Genomic DNA, 22162 nt, shown 5'->3' on the forward strand with positions numbered 1-22162 from the left:
ACTGTATTCAAAACTTGTGGTTCCAAAAAATGTTTAGGTTGCGACAAAATTAAATTTGCAATAAAAAAAATTATTCAATTAAATTATGTATATTTTTTTCAATTATAAAATGTTTTTAAGGTACTCAATTTGATTTTTAGTATTTATCTATTTGTAGCTTTTATTTAAAAAATTTTTTAGTGCTTATTAAAGGCAGACATTGGTTTGAAAACTGCCATTGTCTCTTTATGTTCCAGGTTTTTGTTCTGAGCCACTTATTTGGGCTTTAAATGGCTTAGGACCAGAAGTTATTTCAAAAGTAATGCATACTGAGTTGCTAGTTAAAAAAGTAACTAATTGCGTTACTTAGTTACTTTTGTGGGAAGTAATCCATTACGTTATTAAATTGCGTTACTTTTTACACCTAGGCTGGGCTTCTTTTTTTAATAACAAAAACATAACAATAAAAAAATGTTTATTTTTAACAAATGTGAAGTCCCTTTCACACCAAAAGTAAAATGATCCTCTCAACATGGGGACAGCAGAGCTGTCAGTCAATACATGGGAAAACAAAGTAACTTGCCTTATTTAAAAAAAAAAAAAAAAAAAAAAAAGTAACTCAAATATGTTGTTGTAAAATTGAAATGTAATGCATTACTAATAACTTGAAAAAGTAATCTGATTACATAACTCGCGTTACTTGTAATGCATTCCTCCTAACACTGCATGGGAATAATCACGGAAAATAAATAACATCATGCCAACACAGATTATCTGATAGTCTCAAGCCTTTTAATAAGTCAACTTCACATTTTTGGCAGCCCTCTAAACCAATTAGGAACTGCTCTTGTGCAGTTATGAAATGAACGTTTATTTACAGTGTGACAATTGAACCAGAAGTAGTTTCAACCACTATTTGCTTTATTAATTATTTGACCAGACTTCAAAAAGATAACAAACGAACTGTAGGCTACTTGGTAAGGCCATATGAAAACAACGCAGCAGATTACTGTTTATAAGTGTTTATTGATGCATACTCATACTATTTCACATTCTATTTAAAAACAGTAGTCGGCATAAACTGCACAGTAAAAGCTGTACATCATTATTTCTGAATATCCACCTTTTTTACGCCCCGTGACGCTTTGCGCGGATTGTGGGAGTGACTTTCGTTAAACTGTAAACAATCAGGGAAAGGTTCGTTCTATGAATGGATTTTTTTTTTTTTTTAAACTGGATACAGTGAGTCGAGATGACATTATTCTACTCTCCCTTCAACCATCAAACATTACAAAGAAATGTAAAAGTGTAAAAGCATTAACAAATTACAACAGTCCATGAATAGCCTAACCCCAAAACAAGCCTGATTATTTTCGCAGCGAGGCTGTTGCTTTAATCACAAATGTTCATTAGCTGAAACAGTAATGTCATTTCAAAGTGATTTATTATTAATATTTTATCTAGGCTACATGCTTTAGAAACAGTAAACACTGCTAATAGGGATTGAAAAGGGGAGACTTTACATTTTAAAGCATCCGTGTAAACAAACATGGAAAGAGACGAGGATTTGAGGAGAAAAATGGAGATTCAAGAGTAGACTAGACTATTCCAGTGAATGACTTATGGGATATATATCGTAAATTAAATCGGGAGAGCAGACCATAAATGCGCAGTATATGTTGTCCCTTTCCAGCTACTATTACAGCGGAACACAAAGGGGGGAAAGAGAAAATAATCAGGAATAAATGAATGCAGCGACTGAAAAGACCCCTCGCCATAGACTGTTATTGGTAATACCATCACTTTAAAATACCAAGCGTTGGGTTATTATCCTGACGTCTAAAAATAAAACATTAAGGAAATTTGATAGCTCATTCAATCAACCTGATGGATAATTAATATTTGTAGTGCAACCTTATTGTTTGAAATGATTTGTTTCGGTCTTTTTGAGTGGAACCTTTCCAAACCGGAAGTGCCTCCCATAATCTAAAACGTAGTAGGAAAAAGGTGGATATTAGCCAGTTTCTCGCCGAAGTGAACATATTGATAGTTGCGGTATGCTGGAAAATAGTATACATTTCAACCCATAGTGTAAATGCATCCAAAGCAAGCACATGCAATCTATATTCTCAGTGCACTGCTCAACACAGCACATGTGTGCCTGCCTTTGCATATATCTTCCAGGAGGTGTCAGACATGATTTGGAAATCCTTAAAAACATTTAAAAAGAGCTCGACCTTTGCTCTGGTTTCTGAGTCGCTCTGGTCCAGGATCTTTGGTTTTTATGCAGCTTTTTTTTCTATAATCCTCGAGCCACTTCTATATGCTTATTTCTCACTTTTATCACTGTCAACGCGATTGTGTTTATGTTAAGAAAACTAACAGAGCATAGCACAGATTTGACAGATGTTGGACAAAATACACTAGGCTACCATTCAAAAGTTTGGGGTCAGGTTTTTTTTAAACATTTAATTATTTTCTTCAGCAAGGGCGCACAAAATATCACGGTTTCCTCCCAAATACGAAGAAGCACAACTGTTTTCAACACTGATAATAATTAATAAATGTTTCTTGAGCAGCAAATCAGCATATTAGACTGATTTCTGAAGGATCATGTGACACTGAAGACTGGAGTAATGATGCTGAAAATTCAGCTATGCATCACAGGAATAAATTAGCCTACATTTGAAACCATATTTTTTGTTAAATTTTTGATCAAATATAGCCTATGCAGCCTTGGTGAGGATAAGACAATAAAACAATAAAAGATAAGACCATAAAAACAATAAAAACCCCAAACCTTTGAATGGTTACACCTGAACTCAGTAGAGACGTAATAAAGTATTTTCAGCAATACAGAGACAGTTGTGTATTCGAGTCTCCTCAGGCTGTCTAGGAGTCTAAACACTTGACTGAAAATGCTGAAGGTGTGTATTTCCCAGTGACAGCGATCCAGAGAACGTGCAAATGTCTCATACCGGTCATACCTTAATGACATCACTACTACAGGTAATTAGTCAAATCTCAGTCTGATAAGACATTTTCACGTCATGTGTGAAAGAAAAATTGGTTTCAGCGCATGCTTTACAAAGACACCAACCCTGATTAGCATCTGCACAAGACGACAGCTAAACATCTGCATGGCCCTTGGGAAAAGTCTGTACTCGCGATCCCTGGTGCGCCCTTTGACCCCGGCAGGGGCAGAAGAGAGATCTGCGAAGCTCTTGGCGAGCGTCGTTGCAAAGAAAGAAGTAGAAAAGAGGGTCTAGGAGCGTGTTGAGGCTTGTGAGCCCGTAGCAGATTCGATAGTACAGGTAGAGGGAAACTTCCACTGAACACTGGTCTTTTTCACTCTCCGTAAGAAGCAGGGTGACAAATCTGTAGCCGACCACCAGATGATAAGGTGCAAAAATGATAATGAAGATGACAGTGATGACAACCAGGGTGGCGACGATCCTGCGGCGTTCGTGATCCGGCACAGACGGGGAGTTTCGTAGAGTCAACCCGATTCGGGCCGAGGTGTACCTGAATGTGAATAAGAGGAAAGAAAGGCCAAAAGGTTAAGATGATAGGTTATGATTGTGTTTACATTCCTTGAAAGAGACCGACCTTGTATCTGTGTTTGTCATCTTTGCAATGGCATTTTGCCGGTATGCTGATTCATTCCTGGGGCTGTGTGTGCTGAGACAACATGTTTCTAATGTCTCTAAAAAGCTTGCATGGGCAGTGACAAATAACAGCGTCTGTGATATGCTGGGAACCAGTCAGTGACATTTCACCAACTTTACAGGAGGGCCAAAACAAAATATATATCCATTGTTTGATCTGACTTTGTTTACTGATTTCAATCTTTTATCATGAAAAATGTGAACACACATGGATGACAGTATACTTATTGAACACTATTTTAACATTAATTCTGAATGTATTTTTTATTTAAAAAATGATTATATGAAAAAATTAGAAAAAAAACGTATATGATCATTAAGTTATGTCAACATATGTTTTCACATTGCTTTAATGCATCAAAATTAGTTAAGCAATTTTCAACTTTTTTTTATACGTTTTACAAGATTCAACACTTTTTTTTAAAAGTCAGTTTAATATAATTTAAGTTGAAATTACTTAAACATCCAAGTTGACTGTACTTAAAATCGAAGGCAGCTTCTTCTTTTTTTACAGTGCATTAACCGAATGATACTGAAGTAATGAATTGCATTACAACTAATTATTATGAACAACTAATTAATAACATTTAGCCATTTAACCAACTTAAAGTAGGCTCCAGAACTGCAGGTTACTAAATATTGAGGTCATGAAAGCATAACGAAAACAATGTGCGTCATAACGAACGTTTCATGTGGTTCTGTTCATGAGATAGATCACTATCTCTGACTGGCTGACTTGTCAAGTCTGGTAGAAGTCCACATAAGACTGCAGGACACTGCGATCTTTGTGCTCAGTGGAAGTACGTAAGTCTTTCTTTTCCACAGCAGTGATCCCAGGAGGACATCTGTATAACTTTTTAGGTTCCAGTCCATGATAACCTCTGGTCTCCTGTTTTCCAACTTCAAGCATTTTGAATGCTTGGCCAGACAGTTCATATTTGAACTGAATACCTTTTGGATCCTCTTTTGTGTAACGCAGCCACTTGATTTTCTGTTTCTCCCTCTGCATCTTTGGTTTTGTTTCAGACCAAGTGTGATGAGAAGGATCCAGAAAGTCACTGTGACTAAGTTCAAGCACCACGGTCTTCCTCGCCATGTTTACAAGAGTGTAATACCCATCTGAACTGTACTCAGGCCCATTCTCTCTGGCTGTCTCAATAGTTGCATGTCCAGATTTCCATGAATTTGTGGTCAGTAATGGATTTTTTGTTTTACTGCACGGAGGCACAGGGCACTAGAGAGGACAGATACGATCTTCTTCACTTTCATGCCACATGTAGCAGTTTGCTCATTTGCTGCTTCATTCATAGACTGTCAGGTTGTAGGTGCTCAACTTCCTTGAGTAATATAGACTCGCTCACGTTACTCCATGGAGTAGTCAGCACTTGTTCGAGATCAAAAGTGACTGCTCTGAACGAGGACTGTTCTTGTGCACGTCTCATCGTGTTCTCGGGCATGTGTCTTTCTGTTTTGGTGGGTCATGGTTTTGGATGTTTTCATTTTCCCCATCATCATTCCAAGAAATTAGCTTAATAATACATCTTCAGGCTGTCTGGCTTACATGTGGTGTCAACCATTTTGACAGAGGCTTTACCCACAATCAATTTCTCAATGTCAAAAGAGCGTAAGTGCAGTTACGCCCTTTTAGCACCAATAAAAGCCACCAACTGGCTTATTATATGTTTAGAGTTATGTCTTTTGGCTTATAATGAATAACTCCAAAATGATTGAGCACTGAATTGTGTCCTTTGAAAGAGCTCATAAAGAGCTTTCAGTTGATATATAGCCTATCTCCACGCCCCTCTGGTTCTCACCCCCCGAAATCTAGTTTAAAACACGTGCCAAGTTCTTAGAAATGTACTCACGTTGTACTCATGTACTTCATGTTGGTTTCATTTTGTATGACAAATGTTTATACCATTTTTGTCAAACATTTTAAATTAAGTATGCTTAAAAAGTTATGTAGTGAAACCTCATAGTAAAAATCTAAACTATAGATTTAAAATATATTAGGGCTGTCAAGCTGATTAATCGCATCTAACATAAAAGTTTGTGTTTATATAATATGTGTGTTTGATTGCACCATGCATTCCTAAGACATAATAATAACAAAAATCAAGAAATGTCATTCTTTTAATTGTGATCTTTTTCTCTTTATGATGTTTTTTCTTTTCTTTTTCTTCTTGATGTAAATATTAAATATATTTTACAAATTAAATAAAAAACATGCTCATATTAGAAGAGGCAGTGTTAGTGTATTAGTTGTATTATAGTTGTATTAATATTTTGGTTTATATAGTTTATATATATATATAATAGTTTCTTTAATTTTTCATATTTTTAGTTTTATGTTAATTTTAGTTGCATTTTTAGTAATTTTGTTGTGTGCTTTTGTCATTTATTTTTAAAATATTTGTTTTAGCACTTCAACTATAATAATAATAATATTTTTTTCCATTTCAACTAAAACTTATTTCAGTTTGTTGCCTAGGCAACATTTCAAATGTTCGTTTAGTTTATGGTTTTCAACTAATATTTATGTTTTATTTTATTATTATTTTATGATATACTGGAAAACAGTAATAAGCATTTTTTTGAAAGTTTGAAAGGCTTTTATTGGCAAAAACGTTCAATATCAGAGTCAATATTTACAGTGTTGACCCTTCTTCTTCACAACCTCTTAATTCACTCTGGCAGCTTCTAGGCCAAATCCTGTCTGATGGTGATCATCATCCATTCGTGCCTTATTGTGAGTAGATCACAATTTGAGGACTTCTGCTTGTCCACAAGTTCTCTTTGGGATTAAATCCAGGGAGTTGCCTGACCACAGATCCAAAATTTCAATGTAATGATCTCCGAGCCACTTCATTTTCATCCTTGGTTTGTGACATCATGCTAGAAAATGGACGGATCTTCACCAAATTGCTCCTGGATCGCCGGGAGAAGTTGCTTTTGTGGAATTTTTGACACCATTCTTTATTCCTGGCAGTGGTGTTGGGCAGAACTGTGAGAGAACCCACTCTCTTGGATGAAAAGCAATCCCACACAAGGACGGTCTCTCAGGACTCGTGGCAGCGTTCACCTTTTCTTCTCCGGAGTCAATCGATTTCCCAGATGTCCCAAACAGTCAGAAGGGGGTTTCATCAGGGAAAATAACTTCACAGTCTTCTGCTGTCAAATTCTTGTACTTTTTGGAGAATTTCAGTCTGTCCTTGGTGTTTTTCTTGGAGAGAAGAGGCTTATTTGCTGGCCTTGACACCAGGCCGTTATCCAAAAGTCTTTCCCTCCCTGTGCAGATGCACTCACACCACCTCCTGCTAATATTGAGCAGCTCCTGGTGCTTGCTGGACAGTCTGGGACGTCCTGAAGCCTTCTTCACTGCAGTTGAAGTTTTTGATGATCCGGTAAATGGTTATTTGTGAGGCCATTTTGAGTCAAAGCAATGCATGTTTTTCTTTGGAGGTAGCCATTGCTAACACAACAACACAATGATTGGAAGCACTTCTTCTCTCCCTTTACAGCAATCAGTCTCCTCTTATAATCCAATTTCACCTGACAAGTACTCGTTCACACTTTCCCATGTGCTGATGATTTGATTAGTGAAATTATGTTAGCTGGTCATTTTGGGCCAGGGCCAAAAACAGTGAAATTTGGGGTTTTGTGATAAAGTAAATATTTGTTAGTAAATAAAAATTGAAGCTTTTTGAAATTATTTTAAAATGCATCTGATCACTCTGCACAATAATCTAGAAATCAACACCACAGCGACTGAAGTAGCAAACTTTGCGAAAGACAAAATGTATGTCACTGCCAAAACTTTTGGGCATGACTGTACTGCATGTGCAAGTTGCATTTTTAGGGCCATATTAACTTAACAGGGCAAATTAGAGGCATGAGAGCGCAATCCCATAAAAGCGCAGATGGGAATGGAAAGTTCTGTGGATGATCTACTAATGACACACAAATTAAAGAACAGAGACACAGCCTGACCAAAGCAATCTACCAAGAACTAATCTACCAAGAACAAATTAGCATCTGTTAAATAATGGCACACATGCCAGTAAATGATAGCGCACCTTATAAAACGGTTAGTTACAGTTCTTGATTCTGATTGGTCAATTATAGCTGTGTTTTATTCACGGTAAAACACGGCTATGACCGCTTCACCTTACGGTTCTATGTATCACTACACACAACACCCCTAGCAACCACTCTTAGCAACGTAAACATGTTCTCATTGATGTTGTTCTTTGAAGGTTTTAGAGTAGAGTATTGTGAGAGATCGAGTAAGCCAGTGTACCTGCATTTAAGGCCGTGTGTCCACCAAAGTGTTTTTAGCCAGCTGAAAACGCCTAGCTATGGGCGCTTGAGAGCGTTTTGGCAGCGCAGCATTTTTTTCAGTTGAGACACTTTGCTTGTTATGGTACGGAATATCCGCGAAAGTGTTAATAGTATCTCATTTCACACATATTTTGTTTCTGTGTTGATTATATATTAAAATGTTGATACAATGTAACATATTATGCTAGTTGTTGTCATCTGTTGATGTTGTACAAGCAGAATGTGGCGGTTGGTCGGTGAGGTATTAGTCCCGCCCCTCTTCCACTGTGATTGGACTGTTGGGTAAAAAGTGACAGTGATGAGTGCTGCGTTTTACCCAAAGTTGAACATTCTTCAACTCTTGGCGACCTGTAAAAAACGCCTAAGGCCGTGTGTCCACCAAAGCGTTTTTAGCCAGCTGAAAACGCTAGGCGCTCTGCTAAAAACGCTCAGCTGTGGGCGCTTGAGAGCGTTTTGGCAGCGCAGCGTTTTTTCAGTTAAGACGGTTGAGACCGAGACACTTTGCTTGTTATGATACGGAATATCCGCGAAAGTCTTACTAGTATCTCATTTCACACATATTTTGTTTCTGTGTTGATTCTATATTAAAATGTCAATACAATGTAATGTATTTTATCTGGCTCTTGATTTTGTTCCGTTATTATGCTTGTTGTTGTCATCTGTTGACGTTGTACAAGCAGAATCATGTGGCGGGCGGACGCGGTTGGTCGGTGTGGTATTAGTCCCGCCCCTCCTCCACTGTGATTGGACGGTTGGGTAAAAAGTGACAGTGATGAGCGCTGCGTTTTACCAAAAGTTGAACATTCTTCAACTCTCGGCGACCAGTAAAAAACGCCGAACGCTCAGCGCTTCAGCGTGAAAAAGACGCTCAGCGCCTCGTTACGCTCATGGCGTTTTAAAAACGCGGCGCTCCCATTGAAAACAATTGAAAAAACACGCCAGCCGCGAGTAAAAACGCTTTGGTGGACACACGGCCTAAAGGCCTCATTATACTTCTGCGTCGGACCTACGCCGGAGCCTATACGCCGTAGGCAACGTGTTGGTTTTAATTTATACTTCTGTGTCGTTGTCCGCGTTGAGGCGTACCTAGGGAGCGTGTGAAACCCCGAGGGAGGGGTTCTGGCAGACCAATCACAGCGCTTGTGTCCGCGTAGAATTGACGCGTTGTTACATTTTTGGAGAGGTGCGCGTCAGGGTACGCCGTAGGGTACGCGCGCTACACACAGCCTACGACGTAGCTACGGCGGCAGTTCGACGCAGAAGCATAAAACAGGCTTAACGCTCACAGCGCTTCAGCGTGAAAAAAACGCTCAGCGCCTCGTTACGCTCATGCTGTTTTAAAAACGCGGCGCTCCCATTGAAAACAATTGAAAAAACACGCCAGCCGCGAGTAAAAACGCTTTGGTGGACACACGGCCTAAGGCGTGCGCCGCGTTTTTAAAACGCCACGAGCGTAACGAGGCGCTGAGCGTCTTTTTCACGCTGAAGCGCTGAGCGTTCGGCGTTTTTTACTGGTCGCCGAGAGTTGAAGAATGTTCAACTTTTGGTAAAACGCAGCGCTCATCACTGTCACTTTTTACCCAACCGTCCAATCACAGTGGAGGAGGGGCGGGACTAAAACCACACCGACCAACCGCGTCCGCCCGCCACATGATTCTGCTTGTACAACGTCAACAGATGACAACAACAAGCATAATAACGGAACAAAATCAAGAGCCAGATAAAATACATTACATTGTATTGACATTTTAATATAGAATCAACACAGAAACAAAATATGTGTGAAATGAGATACTAGTAAGACTTTCGCGGATATTCCGTATCATAACAAGCAAAGTGTCTCGGTCTCAACCGTCTCAACTGAAAAAACGCTGCGCTGCCAAAACGCTCTCAAGCGCACACAGCTGAGCGTTTTTAGCAGAGCGCCTAGCGTTTTCAGCTGGCTAAAAACGCTTTGGTGGACACGCGGCCTTACAGTAGATATAGCATTTTCCTTCAGCTCAGTCGTATATTAGTAATAAAAAATCTGTTTGAATGTTCGCAGCGATATCGTGTCCTTTTAACAAGGGGCTTTCCCGTGCCCTGACACGCATCGTTTTGCTTCTCCGTCTCCGTGTTCACAAGTTTCAGTCCTTTCAATATAAAAGTCTTCTTTACTGACTGACTCACTCATAAAGTATTTTGCCGCCATCTAAAGGCAAAATATTGTAACTTCTGTTGCTGGTCAGGACGGGAGGAAGGCATTTAGTGATTTTACTACATGGAAGTTGCCATGATACATATTTTTTTGGCTTAAATATATTAGCATAAAAATATATTGTTTACGTAAATCACCTTGCAGGATGCATTTAAATACTCTCCTCCCATTAAGTTTGCGTCTGAAATGGTCAGCCGCAAAAATAACCCTGTCCACGCCTTTTCAGTTTCACCACTGTTTTTTCACTGAGTTTCTTTAGTAAAACCTGACAGTAGTTTTTTAACATCAAAAGAGGGCTTGCGCTGGCGCAAGCTGTTAGTAAATCCGGCCCTTAATGTGTTTTTAAATAAATTATTCGATCTGGATCCAATAAGAGAATTTTTTCATTGACCCAGCTGTACTGAAACTCCAAAACATGTGCCTTTCACTTACCCTAGTATAGAGCAGGGCATCAGGAACCCTAACACAACTGTGGCAATTTTGAAGTAAGCGTATCTGGTGCTTACAGGGTACTGCTCCAGACACAGCTCTCTCTGGGGCTCGAACACAGATGGGTACAGGCCAGTCAGGCAGAACAGAAATATCAACGTCCACACTATTACACCGGAAAAGGCTGCCACACGCACTTTCCGTACGCCACGGCTGCTAAGAGGATACACGATCGCTAGACAGCGGTCCAGGGCGATGAGGCAAAGGAAAACGACGCTGGCATAGAGGTTAACGTAGAAAACGTAGCCCACTAGCTGGCACGTCACAGACCCGTAAGGCCAGCGGTGGTCTCCCTGCAGGTAAAGGATCCACAGAGGCAAGGTGAGGAGCTGGAGAAGATCTGAAATCAGTAAGTTGAGGATATAAACCAGTTGGCATCCGCCTCCACCAGACCGGCCGAGCTGGTACAGGCCCCACAGGGACAACAGGTTGACTGGGAGTCCGATAGAGAAGGCAAAGCTGTAGATGTAGGTCAGACCCAATTGGTCATTTGCCAGAGGGATTTGGCAGCTCCCATTGGTCAGGTCTGTGGAAAATTAGGGGAAAGAATTGCTCAAATGTGAAGTGTATATAGCTCAAATTAACAATACACTCTAAAAAAAATGCAGGGTTGTTTTAACCCAAATTTGGGTTAAATATGGACAAACCAACCGTTGGGTTAAAAATATAATTTAAAAATGTAACCCAACAGCTGGGTTTGTCCATATTTGGGTTAAAACAACCCTGCATTTTATAGAGTGTAGGAATGCACAATATATCGGCACCATATTGGTAATCCAAAGATATTAGACATTTTTGACATTCATATGAATCAGTATTATTTGATATTGGATATTTAATTGTGCATGCTATTTTTACATTAAAATGAACTTTGTCATGATCTTACATTCAACCTTTGAAGAAAAAAAAAACGAACAACTGCTTAGTAAATTACTATACCATTCAAAAGCTTGTTTTTGTTTTTTAAACGAATTAATACTTTTATCCAGCAAGGGCACGTTCAGTTGATCAGATTTGAGAGTAAAGACTTTTACTTTGTTACAAAAGGTTTCTATTCCAAATAAATGAACTTTCTAGAGTCCTGAAAAAAAAAATGCATCACCGTTTCCACAAAACTATGAAGCAGAGCAGCGCAACTGTTTTCAACATTGATAATAATGATAATAATAAATGTTTCTTGAGCAGCAAATCAGCATATTAGACTGATTTCTGAAGGATCATGTGACACTGAAGACTGGAGTAATGATGCTGAAAATTCAGCTTTGATCACAGGAATAAATCACATGTTAAAATATAATAAAATAGAAAACAGTTATTTTAAATTGTAATAATATTTAACAATTTTAAGTATTTTACTGTATTTTTATCAAATAAATACAGCAAATAAATGCTATAAATGAGATTTAATAAAAAAAACATCTTACCAACCCCAAGATTTTGATCGGTATGGTGCGATGCTTAATTTAACTTAACTTTAATTTATTCAAACCAAATTTTAACGTCAAACATTCATAACATTAAAAATGTATCAGTCTGTATTGGCCAGAATTTTAATAATGTGCATCTCTAGTTGTTTTTTGTGTGTGTGTGTGTGTGTGTGTGTGTGTGTGTGTGTGTGTGTGTGTGTGTGTGTGTGTGTGTGTGTGTGTGTGTGTGTGTGTGTTTATGTTATGCAGACGAATGATAACTTACTCAGAATCATGGTTTCTATGGTTGTGACTTATCCATGACATTTGAATCTTCAAACTCTTCATTAAACATGTTGAACCAAACCTCTCCACTCCTCTTAGTTTTTCCAGTCACCTCTGACAACGATTAAGCAACCTTAGCACAGAAACGTCACATGACATGGTTCCACTATATAAATAATGTTTCCCATCAGATAAAACATTTCAAATATACAACAATCAACAAACTACAGTTCCAGAACCAATGCATCTATTTGTTAAAAAAGGAGAAATATCCTCACCTCGATTAGGTCTGGAGAGCGTCTTCTGCATGTCCAGCTCCATGTGCATGAACCTGTATATGTGTGTGTATGAATTCGAGTGGAAAAGTGTCCAACCAGGGGCTTGTCTGGCTTTTTGATCATTTCCCCCAGCAGGAAGCCACTTCTACTGCTTTTGAGCAGCAACATCCTGAAGCCTTTCTCCTTCAGAACAAAAACACCCTCCTGCCTACAGGCCATTATGTGAGGCAGAGATATGAGAGAGTCCAGGCTGTTCTTTCAGACGGAAGGGCCACTGAGAGACAAGCTGTAACACCCTTACATTCGTTTCCATGTCCCCTGTGACACCCCTCTACCCCACGTTTACTGGACACTGTTTTGATTGGTGTATCGACACAATGTAAAAAGCGAACAATAGATGTTTTACCAGCCAGTGCACATTTGAGAACAAAGTAATCCTGGGGGTGCCAATTTTGGGCATGTCCGAGTATTTCAGAAACTGAGGATTAACTGGGATTTTTATGCACAATCATCTCTAGGGTTTTACAGAGAATGGGCCGAAAAAAAGGAGATATTCATTGAGTGACAGTTCAGCCTTGTTGATGCAAGAGGTCAGAGGAGAACAATTGGTTCAAGCTGACAGAAAGGCAACAGTAACTCAAATAAGCACTCGTTACAACCGAGACCTGAAGAAGAGCATCTCTGAACACAGAAGAGCGTCTCTGAACACACAACACGTCAAACCTTGAAGCAGAGGGACTACATCAGCAGAAGACACACCGGTGACACTCCTGTCCGCTGAGAAACTGAGGCTACGATTCACACGGGACACCAAAACTGGACAATAGAAGATTGGAAAAGTCTGATGATTCTCTATTTCTGCTGCGACATTCAGATTGTAGGGTCAGAATTTGGCGTAAACAACATGAAACTAACCGTGAAACTAAGAACTAGAAACTAATGTACTAACCGTGTACAAGAAAGTGGCTGGCGAGTGTATATAAAATGATGCTTAAATTGTATTAATTTAAATATGACTAATTTTTAAACATGGCTGTTTGTGTAGTGTGCTATGAATGCTTTTATGTGAACATGTGGTAAATGAATGAGAGCAGGAAAGAATTGATGACCTGAGATAAGAAATACCAGGAAGTGGATAAGAACTGAAACAAGCAAAGACGTTGCCTATTGAACCTTTAATGATGATTAAAAACACATTCACAGTGGGATAGGGAACAATATCAAGGCTGAACTGGGGATACATCTTGTTGGCTTCTTAATAGGCACTAGATTATGTGTTGAGGATCTGGTGAAGACACCACAGTTAGAATAGCATACACTCTTAGAAAGAAATTTCAACAGTTTTACCTTCAGGGGTACAACAGTTTGTCACTGGGGCAGTACTTGGGACATCTTTGTACCTTATTTTTTTATTCATAGTAGTACCTTAAGGTGCATTTTGCTACTAATATGCACCTTTTAAGGGAGGAAATAATTTACAAAGATGCCCTTTTAAGGGTCCTGCCCCAGTGACAAGCTGTTGTACCCCTAAAGGTACAATTGTGCACTTTTTTTTTTTTTCTGAGAGTGTAGTTTAAAGTACAAAGTATATATGCTTTATTATTCCATTTGCATTAGGTTTTTTTTTAGCAGTCACAACCATTAAATCAGAACTATACTTGTTAACACATCATCTAATACTGTAAAAACATACACACTAAAATATTGCTACACATTATTCAGTCATTGCATGTACAACTTACATGTGGCCTACAGTTGGTTGCCACAGTAATGACACAAGCGTATGTTCACCATGCATGAGACAATCAGAGCATGCATTCTCTGGGAATCAAACCCATGACCTTGGCCAGAATGCATTTATCAGCAGATGTTTCGCCATTTCATAACTTGGGAAATCAGATTTCGTGTGAAAACCCTACATGGACCATTGTTGGATAGGACACTTAATTTAGTTTCACCCAGTTTTGCAATAAGTCCATCCATGAGCATATCAAAAGCTCAGTTCAGTCCACCTTCCTCTTTTTGACTGACTTCCTGCAACACAAAAGCTTGCAGACATATACTGAGGTCAAAAGAGCAATCGCAGTGAGCGCCAGTAGAAATGCCAACACATCTAGGTTGTGGTACGAGTACCAAGGCAAATTATTAGCCTCAGAGCGAAGATGAGCTGCTCCTTTGTGTCTCATGACAAACTCAATCCAAAAAGTGGCACTATCAAGAGGAGACAAGGGCCGATCGCGATGCAACTCTGACAGTTTGCGGATGTTGCTTTGGTACGTCGGGTTCTCCAGGACGTCTTTGAGGGCTTCGAGGAATTCTTGCGACGTGAGCGTTGCGACTTGAAGCACTCGAGCCGCACTTCGAACCTGCAGCCGCAGAACGTTGTCAAACTGGTCAAAGAGGATCGGAACAGCTAGGACGGGGACTCCATGGTAAATAGCTTCATAGATGCCATTGGTGCCGCCGTGAGATACAAACATGCGAGTCTTCGGATGGCCCAGGAGATCATTCTGAGGAAACCACTCTAGGAGTAAAGTGTTGTTTCCCAAGGTCGAGGGTCGTTCCCCATGGTACCTCCACACGACTTTCTGAGGGATCTCAGCAAAGGCTGTAGCAATGGCTTCTGTGATCGTTTTAGGGAGGGCACCGACCATAGCTCCCAAAGACATGATAACTACTCCATGCTCTCCAGAGCTCTGCATAAACTCTTCCAGGTCCTCGGGAAGGGCTTTAGGCGGCTGACATTGAAAGCCACCGATGTAGACCACGTTAGGCATGGTGGGTCGTGGAAACTCAAAAACAAAGTCCACTCTCATCAACCAAATGTCAGCAGATTGTTGCATTGAGAGAAGATCAGTGCCAGGCAGGAAGTGGCGCTCAAGCAGTTTGTTGTAAATTGGCACAATTATGTATCGCTCCTGAAGGAGGCTGAACAGATGCCGTAGGAAGTTTTCCGTCCGTTGCATGAAGCTCATTTGGTCGTGGAGCAATGAATTATAGGTTGGGATGTAGGATGGAGGTGATGGAGCGATTTGCATGTGAGCATCCCCAGTATTTAGCCAGCGTACATTGTAAACCAAGGGAAGGTGGAGGAAATTGGCTAAAAGGACTCCGGTTGGGAACGCCGGGTCTGTTAGAAGCAAGTCAAACCTGGCCTCTCGCAAGCGTTCGACAAGCGCTGCATCATCCAAAATGGTGGAAATCATTTGAAGCGCTGCGTTGTGAAACACCTTTAGTATGTTGGTGATATCTTTCTGTTGTTCAAAGAAACGAACGAAGGGCGACATCCTTTGTAGTGCTAGCGACCTCTCTATCAACATCTTAAAGTAGTCAGGGCCGACGTCTTCGGTCTCCATTGGGCTGACGGTGACGATGTTGTAGAGGGAGGAATTCTCTTGGATGTACCAACTTTTAGACGAACGCACCACTGTGAGGCTATGGCCGCGGGTGTGGAGATTTCTCATAATGACTTGCATGTTCACCCAGTGACTGCCATCCTCAGGCAACACCAGGATATTTCCACCATGACAGCAGGACGACACAAAGAGCAGACAAGTCAGTGCAGAGAGTTGTGTCGACCTCAAATCCATCTTTTAGAAAGCTAAAAAATACACAAAGAGAGAGAGAGAGAGAGAGAGAGAGAGAGAGAGAGAGCAAGATGTTTACAATTTTACAGCCAGAGTATTTTCTCCTAAAATAAATAGTTAGACATTTTGCATATACAATAGACAAGGTCGTGATTGAAAAATGGAAATATAAACACTTGTGGAAGGCACAGGTTGGTCTGAATTGTATAAAAATGCTCAAAATGTGCCCCAAAATGTATATAACCTTAATTTATTTTATGCATAGCTTATATAATATTGTATTACACACTGCCTGGCCCCAAAATTGTTGCAATCATCCTGGAATATGGCCACGATCTTCCTAAATGGCTCCTTCCTTCCTTCCTTCCTTCCTTCCTTCCTTCCTTCGAGTCTGGGATTAGAAGAACTGTTGCCAAACTGCCGGTCAGTGAATAATACATTATCATATAAGCTATACATAAAATAAATTAAGGCTATATACATTTTGGGGCACAATTTGAGCACTTTTATACAATCCAGACCAACATTAACTTAACGCATAAGAAATGTTTCATGTCTGAAACCACTTTAAAGTGCAACAAGTTTGGCCCTGACCATACAACTTTTCAGAATTTCATAATATTTACCAACAAGCATCAGGAATGATAAATGAGAGCGCATTAAAAGAAAACAGTCAGAACGAGAGCACTTCTGTTTATGTTTGATCTGTCCTGCATCTACAGCACTATACTGGAATTACCTGTTCCTGTTTTCAGATAATACTCCATTTGTTAGCTGGAACAAATTGCATCGTAATAATCTCCAGATCTTGAGCAAAAGCAGAAACAAAAACTCTGCAGCTGTTCAGTACAAGATACTTGTCTCATCCTTGATGGCCGAGTCCTTACTGTTAGGAACTTCTCTCTTTCTCTTCCTCTCCTAAATCCCACATCCCCTCCAGCTCCTCCCACTGACTTTCTCTTCCAACTTATCTGCACAGTGTAGCTCAAATATGTGCATTCAGCTCAACAACAAACCTCAAACACTCTATTAATCCATACCATCAAGAGGCCTTTTAACAGGATATATCGAGCCATGTGCCCACAGATCGAGGATTTTAATATCACCTAACACATTATGAAAATATCGGCTTTTTAGCACATTAGTGTTGATCTTTGTTTGAGGCATTACCCGTATACTTGCCGAACAAAAACTTTCAGGGAGGTTTACTTTACCTTTTGTATGACTCAGCCACTCCTACCGACGCTCTGGTTGTCTTGTGCAAACGCTGCCAAAACAAGCTTTGGATTTCCAAAATGTATACACACACATTAAAGATGTGATCACTTCCAACCACACTGTATAAGACAGGCCAAAACAGGCAAAAGACTGTGTGTTTCTTTATTAAACCTCCTTCTCATGCTCTGTCACATGAGATCTAAAGTGGCCTCTGGTCACAGTTTTGGATTAACTTCCAGTCAGAGAGAGCAAAATGTCCTCACTGATTCCCTGTTAGCCTTTGTGTGCATCAATGTTCAACTTTAGGTTCTGGACTGAATAACAAGGCAAAACTGGGGCGCTGCAAAAGGGCTATTAGCACTCGGCTCACACATAGTTTTGTTTGCCAAAAAACAGCTTGGATCAGTCATTCTTGGAGTGAAATGCATTTAAACATTCATTTAAGTTCTAAAGATCACTAATCTGTTCTGTGCAAAGCAAAATCCAGCACACTGAGTTTGTACTTTATAATAATGTAATACATGTACAAATTGTACAAATTGTAATTATTGCTGGGCAACGATTAAGCGATTAAAAGTTTGTGTTTACATAATATATGTGTGTGTACTGTGTATAATTATTTTGTATATATAAATACACACACATGCATGTACAGTGCTATGCATAAGTTTAGACACCCATGCTAAAGTTGACTAAAAAGAGGAATAAAAAATCATCTTTTGGAAATTGAACTTAATGCCTTAATTAAAAAAAATAGGAAAAATCCAACCTTTAAGGACACCAATTTTCTTTGTGAATGAATAATGTATCGTAAATAAATAAATGTTCTTCCTTAAAATACAGGGTGCATAAGTCTGGACACCCCTATGTTAAATTCCCATAGAGGCAGGCAGATTTTTATTTACTTCATGGATCCAGGATACTATGCATCCTGATAAAGTTCCCTTGGCCTCTGGAATTAAAATAGCCCCACATCATCACATAGCCTTCACCATACCTAGAGATTGGCATGGTTTTATTTCAGTTAGCCTAATAGCTGGTTTGATTTGCATTGAGAGATGATCTTATGGAAAGTACTCCATGCCAATCTCTAGGTATGGTGAACTTTATCAGGATGCATAGTATCCTGGATCCATGAAGTAACTGGCCTTTAAAAATAAAACTCTGCCTGCCTCTATGGGAATTTAACATAGGGGTGTCCAGACTTATGCACCCTGTATTTTAAGGAAGAACATTTATTTATTTACGATACATTATTCATTCACAAAGAAAATTGGTGTCCTTAAAGGTTGGATTTTTCCTATTTTTTTTAATTAAGGCATTAAGTTCAATTTCCAAAAGATGATTTTTTATTCCTCTTTTTAGTCAACTCTAGCATGGGTGTCTAAACGTATGCATAGCACTGTATATATTTAAGAAAAATGTGTTACTTATATATAAAATATTTATATTTATATATAATATAAATATAAGTATATAAATGCAAATATTTCTTAAATATATACATGCATGTGTGTGTATTTATATACAAAATAATTATACACAATACACACACATATATTATGTAAAAACAAACTTTTATTTTGGATGCGATTAATCGCAATTAATCGTTGCCCAGCACTAATCATAATGTATTTTCCATTAAACACTTTATATTTAGAATGGTCAATTTGTTTTACACCATTACAATTATAACGTGATTATAACTGCAACCAATTGCACTATCCTTTTTATCATACTATTTCAAAATAATAAATTGTAATGCAAAATAGCAAAATGAACATTTTCTTGAATATTTGAGAGCAATACAGTCATAATCAGTCTTGCAGGACTGGTTTGGAGATCTGGATCAGCTACTGCTAAAAACCCAGCCAGCAACATAGTATCGGCCCAAATCCGGCCCACATCTGGTATATGTGGATTCCACACGAGTCTGACACCATGTTGCTGTCTGGGAAGGTTTTATCAAGATCTGCTTGTACATTACAATATTAGAACAACTAATATATGTAGTTTCAACTTTAAAAAAGTGTTCATGATCCCTTAAAATTTTAAGCTTAATCAACTTGGATTTTTGAGTCATCACAACAACAAAAATGCTAAATTTAAGTTGTGATAACTAATTGAAAAAATCATTTTATTCAGTGTAAAGAAACTTGCATAGAGAAAATACAGCTTAAAATGAACTTGCTGAGACAGTCAACAGAAGTCTTGCCTCATCCAGACTACAAGCCACCAAATTCCTGATGTTGTTTTGGGAAATTCCAGGAAGTTCCCCGAACTATAAGGTCAACCTGAATTGCTAAAATGAATACGTTGCAGCATACTGCAAAAAAAAAAAAAAACACATTTTCTAAAATAGTGCATTTGTCGTTTTCCAACAAAAATACCTAAACATCCTAAAAACGAGATAAACCTGATAAACAAATTTGTGCACATTCTAAGAATATATCTTGAATTATTTTCTTTACCCCATTGTCTAATAGTTTTATCTTGTTTTAAAGCAGGGTTGCCACAGAACCAAAGTTTTAGTAGTTGGTACCAGTCAAATTTTGCAGTTCTCGGTCCCAAAAAACGTTTTAATTAAGTACTTTGAAAAAATGCAAGCCTTTAAATATGTTTGTCAATTCAGAAACTTTGCAGAAAGAGATTATACCAGATTAAATATCCTCTCGCTGAAACAAGTCTTGTCTTGCACAGCTTCTTCTATGGGTTTGTAGATATTTTGAAGGGAAAGCAAAAGTATCGATTAAGAATTATTTTCTACAGTTACTATCCATTTTATATTGAAACAGGTTTTTTTTTTTTTTTTTTACACAATACATCAAGCTAAAAATAATGAAAATACATTTTCCCTAGAATGTTGTGCTGTGCATTATAAGCAGGCTTCTCCCATAATGAACACAACAAACAGAAATGACAACAGGCTTGTATTCACCAAGCAGCAAGAGGTTTAACATTGTTACTTGTGTGTTAGCTATTATATGCATTTGTTTGGCAGATTCACATACTGGCACAGCAAAAAGCACAATTAACTAACAAAATCTGTGCAAAATATGAAACTTAATAGCTTGTGAATGTGCATATAAGCTTTAAAACACAGAATGTTCGAATATTTTTGTGAAACTCTTACTTGTTTCTGCCAACAGACGAGGCTTGCAGGGTTAAGCTGGTTGAGCAGAAATCTGGTCCATCTGTGCAAAGTTCAAATGTTCAGTGTTAATGTGACCCTCAAAGTGGTGAACAGAACTAATATTTTATTTAATGTTTTAAGAATTGGGTGCAACATGTAATAATGGCTAACCATAACATTTCATCTTTAAACTTATTTTTAGAACTGAGTGAGACATCAACAACTATTTTCGACACACGAAGAAGTCTTAAAGTCCAACAAGCTACAAAATCATCAACGCAAACAACTTGTAGATGACTTATCTTGATAAAGATCTCAAACATTCGGTTTGAAAGAGGAGGCGAGCTGCCAAAGGCAACAAAGGCAGGTGTAATTGCTGACTATGACTCCAGGCTATGACTCACTTCATGGACTTTATCACAAAACCACAGCTTCCTCTTTCCTCTGTTACTTTCTATAGTTCAAATTACCTGGTACAAAACATTCTGCCTCTGGGAATACTAATGTTATATTTGGAGCTGACTGAGAATATTGTACCTTAATGATTTCTCATATTTTGCAAGCTCCAAAGAGTGCTGCCTTGTCCTGACCAAATAGAAAATTTGCTTAAAAATGAATACAGTGAGTATGTGTGTGCGATTGTGCATAGATCTGACTATGTATTTAAGCAACTGATGGTATTGGGAAACAGTATGAAAAAGGTCACATACAAACAGTCGATGCCAAACCCCCCTGTAGAGAAGTAACCCAGACAGCAACATAGTGTCGGCCCACATCTGGTACACGTGGATTCCACACAGCCCGGATGCGGGCCGGATCTGGGCCGACACTATGTTGCTGTCTGGGAAACCATATTGAGTTGTTCAAAAAGGTAAAAACATGATTGCCCCGTTGTGCTATTTGAACTTATTTCTTCGCTTCAACTCAATGAACTGTATTGGATTTTGAATTCAAGTTTATAAGATTTGAAAAATTAAAGTAATCCATTGTCTTGACCAGTGTTGGGGAAAGTTACTTTTCAAAGTAATGCGTTACAATATTGCATTAGAAGTAACTAATTGCATTACTTTTTATTGAAAGTAATGCGTCATGTTATTTTTGCGTTACTTTTTCTTGTTTGTCTTTTAATGACAACAAAAAAAAGTTGTATTTTTGGCAAATGTAAAGGCCCTTTCACACCAAAGCTGAAATTAATAAGCCTTAGGCTGAAGAAAATGCAAGTGCATGCCTGTACAGTAGAGGGCGCAAATAAAACAAATTTAAAGTCATTGTTGCTTATTAGTATGGGTGAATTGGATCATCGAAGGTCAGCAGCAAAGATATTGGTTAATAAAGTGAGATTAAATACATAAAGTATATTTGTGTAATTTAACATTTAATTCTTGCAGGTTTGTATAATATTCTGAGTTTGCATTTCACTGTTTTTTTTTCACACTCAGCGTGAATCTCCAACGTCTCGACTAAAGGAATTTTTATACTAGCCTATTTTACCCCGAGTTGCAAACGCGATTTTACGTCTGAACTGAATATGATGAAATAGAGCACATTCAACAAAATAACGACTATAGAAAACGCGTCTTT

The 22162-nt window shown here is 38.6% G+C and overlaps 2 protein-coding genes across 5 annotated transcripts; both read right to left on the reverse strand.

Annotated features, from left to right (window-relative positions):
- Nucleotides 1–880: 880 nt before the first annotated feature.
- Nucleotides 881–12706, reverse strand: LOC311288628 (putative G-protein coupled receptor 132). 2 transcript variants are annotated; one of them, XM_084406138.1, is made up of 4 exons: nt 12644–12706; nt 12367–12498; nt 10618–11200; nt 881–3504 (listed from the first exon to the last, which is right to left on the reverse strand). In XM_084406138.1, exons 2-4 carry the CDS (start codon nt 12374–12376, stop codon nt 3108–3110), a joined length of 990 nt encoding a protein of 329 aa, XP_084262264.1. In that variant the 5' UTR covers nt 12377–12498; nt 12644–12706; the 3' UTR covers nt 881–3107. The 2 variants fall into 2 exon arrangements, with proteins under 2 accessions (XP_084262264.1, XP_084262265.1); XM_084406139.1 differs by having other exon boundaries at nt 988–3504; nt 12367–12479.
- Nucleotides 12707–13799: 1093 nt separating this feature from the next.
- On the reverse strand, nt 13800–20681 carry ugt5g1 (UDP glucuronosyltransferase 5 family, polypeptide G1). 3 transcript variants are annotated; one of them, XR_014626816.1, is made up of 3 exons: nt 16970–17393; nt 14191–16244; nt 13800–14014 (listed from the first exon to the last, which is right to left on the reverse strand). XR_014626816.1 is itself a non-coding variant. In XM_084404936.1 (2 exons), the coding sequence occupies exon 2, from the start codon at nt 16231–16233 to the stop codon at nt 14647–14649; it is 1587 nt and encodes a 528-aa protein (XP_084261062.1). In that variant the 5' UTR covers nt 16234–16244; nt 20582–20681; the 3' UTR covers nt 13800–14646. The 3 variants fall into 3 exon arrangements, 2 of the variants coding, with proteins under 2 accessions (XP_084261062.1, XP_084261061.1); XM_084404936.1 differs by lacking the exon at nt 16970–17393 and adding an exon at nt 20582–20681 and having other exon boundaries at nt 13800–16244; XM_084404935.1 differs by having other exon boundaries at nt 13800–16244.
- Between the last annotated feature and the right edge of the window lie 1481 nt (nt 20682–22162).

Source organism: Rutilus rutilus, assembly GCF_951802725.1.
Source record: "Rutilus rutilus genome assembly, chromosome: 3".
Classification (NCBI taxonomy): Eukaryota; Metazoa; Chordata; class Actinopteri; order Cypriniformes; family Leuciscidae; genus Rutilus; species Rutilus rutilus.